Source organism: Nicotiana attenuata, chromosome 11 (assembly GCF_001879085.1).
Source record: "Nicotiana attenuata strain UT chromosome 11, NIATTr2, whole genome shotgun sequence".
NCBI classification, from domain to species: domain Eukaryota; kingdom Viridiplantae; phylum Streptophyta; class Magnoliopsida; order Solanales; family Solanaceae; genus Nicotiana; species Nicotiana attenuata.
Window position 1 is genome coordinate 54,961,054 of NC_031999.1, and position 3,648 is coordinate 54,964,701.

At 34.2% G+C, this 3,648-nt stretch overlaps 1 protein-coding gene across 1 annotated transcript; it reads left to right on the forward strand.

Moving 5' to 3' along the window:
• On the forward strand, positions 571–1,319 carry LOC109235076. Its single transcript, XM_019401073.1, has one exon. It carries the CDS (start codon positions 716–718, stop codon positions 1,022–1,024), a length of 309 nt encoding a protein of 102 aa, XP_019256618.1. The 5' UTR covers positions 571–715; the 3' UTR covers positions 1,025–1,319.

Below are 3,648 nucleotides of genomic sequence, written 5' to 3' on the forward strand. Positions count from 1 at the left end.
CTATGGATTCACATGTCCCATAAGCGACCCTATGAATTCGCTCTTATGGAAAAGTACTTCCAGTCAAAAGTGATAGATATTTTCAAAACTTGATTCCGAACTTCTGATTAAGGATGAAAAAGTACTTATCATCCCACACTACCAAACTCTAACCATAAAGAATTAAATTTAATTAAACATCCGATGAATCATGCATTGATCTTTGCTAACAAAACAAAGTATAATTAGGCAACTTTGTCGGCAAATTGGCTAATCAACAATACCCCACTCAAAATTAAATAAAGAAAGAAAGAATAGTGTAGTAAAGAAACTCACAAAGACCATCAAAGGATGTGGTGCAGTGGATGGAACTGTTTTTCCCTTAACCAGAGGTTTCGAGTTCGAGCCCTGGGTATAGAAAAATCCTTGGTAGGGAACGCTTCCCCCCAAATGGGGCCCTACGCGGCGCGAATCCAAATATAATCGGGCTCCAATACGGGTACCGGACACCGGGTGGGAAACCAAAAAAAAAAAAAAACTCACAAAGTGAAAGTCCTAAAAAGCAAAGCACCCATAAAAATTCATATGATAACTACAAGCACTAGCAACTCCACCATCAAAAAAAGAAACCATTCTATCAACTTGGCCAACATTTCTATTCTTCAAAAACCCTCCAAAATTTTCCATTAAAACCTAAAACAAAACACAAACCCCTCTTCATATTCTTTATATAATCATGTGGCGTATATTGGTAACAATGAGGCAAAACTTACAAAATATGGGAAAAAGTCCAAGAGTTGGAGATGAAAATATGATTAATATTAGAGTTGATCAAACTGCAGGAGGAAGATCAACAAGGCAGAATTGGCATGGTTTTTCGATCATTTGTGGCATTTTACGCGCACCTCTTTATTTGTTTTCGTGCTTAAATCATCCGCGGATTAATGGAACAGATGGAGTTTGGGTTTCTGGAGATTTTTCTCAAGTTTCTGAAATGAATCATCTTATGGTTAGTGATAGTATGAGGTATGCAATATTAATGTGAAAAAAGAAAATGGTGAAGAAATGAAATGAAGTCTTTTGTTATAAAAGAGAGAAACTCTTTTAGTATTGTATTGGGGAAGGGAGATTGGAATGGGCTGGTTATCAAAATCTTTGGTAGTTTATCAGTTCTGGGTGGGAGAGTTCAGGTCATAATTTTGTCTTTTGGATTGGAAGTAAATAACGAAGGAACTAGTTAGATTTTTTATTTTTTGGTTTATTTTTTGTTTCTTTTTTGTAATTCTTGGGACAAAGTTTTGTATTGAAGTTTGTTGACGTAATGAATAAAATTGCATGAATTTGGGGTAAAAATGGCGTGTAGTAGCCACTAATTAAGGGTGTCTTTAATTTTTATCCACTAATTATAATGCTCAGCAAAAATAGCCACTACTGATAGAAAAAAGATAATTTTACCCTTTCTTCCTCTCTTTCGCGTTGCATTTTCATCTGGAATACCCAAGGCGATTTCACGGTCGGCCTCCTCCATGCTTGGTCAATAGCATCAGGTCTATTAGTGACCCCAATTACTAGGACATAACCAGGTTCATCATGAGATCCTTCTGATTTTGCTTCACTATTCCTTTTACCAATACGTACCGTAGTTCCTTTTGCATCATCAAAATTTTCAAGTTCTGAATTTTTGAGCAGATGTCTCAATTACGTACAGTAATTTCTTTCTTCTTACCTTGTTTTTGTTTCTTTTGAGTTCAAAGATTAAAAGTTAAGGACATGAGTCTTTAAGTTTGACATGCAAGTTTAAAAGTTAAGGACATGCATTCCTTAAATTTGACATGCAGGTTCAAAAGATAAGGACAAACAATCCTTAACTTATAGTTTCAAGTTCAATACTTAAGGATAGTCAGTATTTAAGTTATTGTTTCAAGTTCAAAACTTAAGGACTTTCTGTCCTTAACTTTGAGTTTCAGTTTCAAAAGTTAAGGACAGGCAGTCCTTAACTTATAGTTTCAAGTTCAAAACTTAAGGACGTGCAGTCCTTAAGTTATTGTTTCAAGTTCAAAACTTAAGGACTTTCTGTCCTTAACTTTGAGTTTCAGTTTCAAAAGTTAAGGACAGGCAGTCCTTAACTTATAGTTTCAAGTTTAAAACTTAAGGACGTGCAGTCCTTAAGTTATTGTTTCAAGTTCAAAACTTAAGGACATGCAGTCCTTAACTTTGAGTTTAAAGTTCAAAAGTTAAGGACAGACAGTCCTTAACTTACAGTTACACGTTCAAAAGTTAAGGACAAGCAGTACTTAACTTACGGTTACAAGTTCAAATGTTAAGGACAATAGGTCCTTAACTTTGACTTACAAGTTCAAAAGTTAAGGACGCTTGGTCTTGAAGTTTGAGTTCCAAGTTCAAAACTTAAGGACATGTAACCTTGAAGTCCTGAACTTAGAGTTCCAAGTTCAAAAGTTAAGGACATGTAGTCCTGAAGTCCTGAACTTAGAGTTTCAAGTTCAAAAGTTAAGGACATGTAGTCCTGAAGTCCTGAAGTTAAGGACATGAGCAGAAGGGTATTTTTGTCCGAGCAGTTAAAGTTTATTAAACCAGTGGCTAAAGACTAAAGACATTTAAAACGTTGGCTTTAAAATAAAGACATAAGCTATTAGTGGCTATCTGTGCACATCGCCCTGAAAAGTTTTTCATTTTTCATTTTATTTTGGTGGCCCAACCCAACGCCATTTTTGACGCCAAACGCTAATTTGGTGTTTTGATGCTCCAACCTAGGGGTGTGCATTCGAATCAGTTTATCGATAAATCGAATCGATTATTTGTTATCGGTTTATCGATTTATCGATTTCGATTTCGATTTCGAAATTTTCCTTATCGAGTTATCGATTTCGATTTCGATTTTGTCCTCTTCGATTTATCGGTTATCGATAAACCGATAAGAAATACTAAAAAAAAATTAATTATTTTTTTAATTTTTTTTTGATTTTTTTTTACCCTTATTCTATAATACCCTTTCCTTTACCCTAAGTCTCTAACCCTATTATTTCATCTACCACATTTAAGGAATGATCATACTTAAAGCTCAAGGGAATGAAGTTCAAATTAATGGAAAATAGAATTAGCCGTGATGATGTATTTTTTATTTTATACCATTGGAGTGTTGGTGGCATACATTTGATCCCTTACTTTAGTTTCGTTGCATGTGCTTGTTGACACAATTTTTATGTTATAAACAGTGTTCGTCTTAGCTTCTTTTGGTCCATATTAGTTAGGCGTGTTTATAGCGATATACTTTCCGTGGAATCCCGCAAATTTTCTTATTGGTGTAATCAAAAACCGAATCGATAAGCCCCAAAAATCGATAAATCGAAATCGAAAACATCGAAACCTTATTGAAACGATAACGATAAGCATATGTACAAATCGATAATCCATAAGTAATTATCGATAAGGGTCAAAATCGAATCGATAAATCGAATGCACACCCCTACTCCAACCCAACATCATTTCTTACACCATTTTGGTGTGTGAATAGTGTCACACCAAATTTGGTGTAACACTATTCATCCACACCATTACTATTCATCAATATTTTATTATTATCTTTTATTCTATAACACTTTTAATTTAACATATTATAAATTTTGTAATTACTTATACTTTTTATGTAAT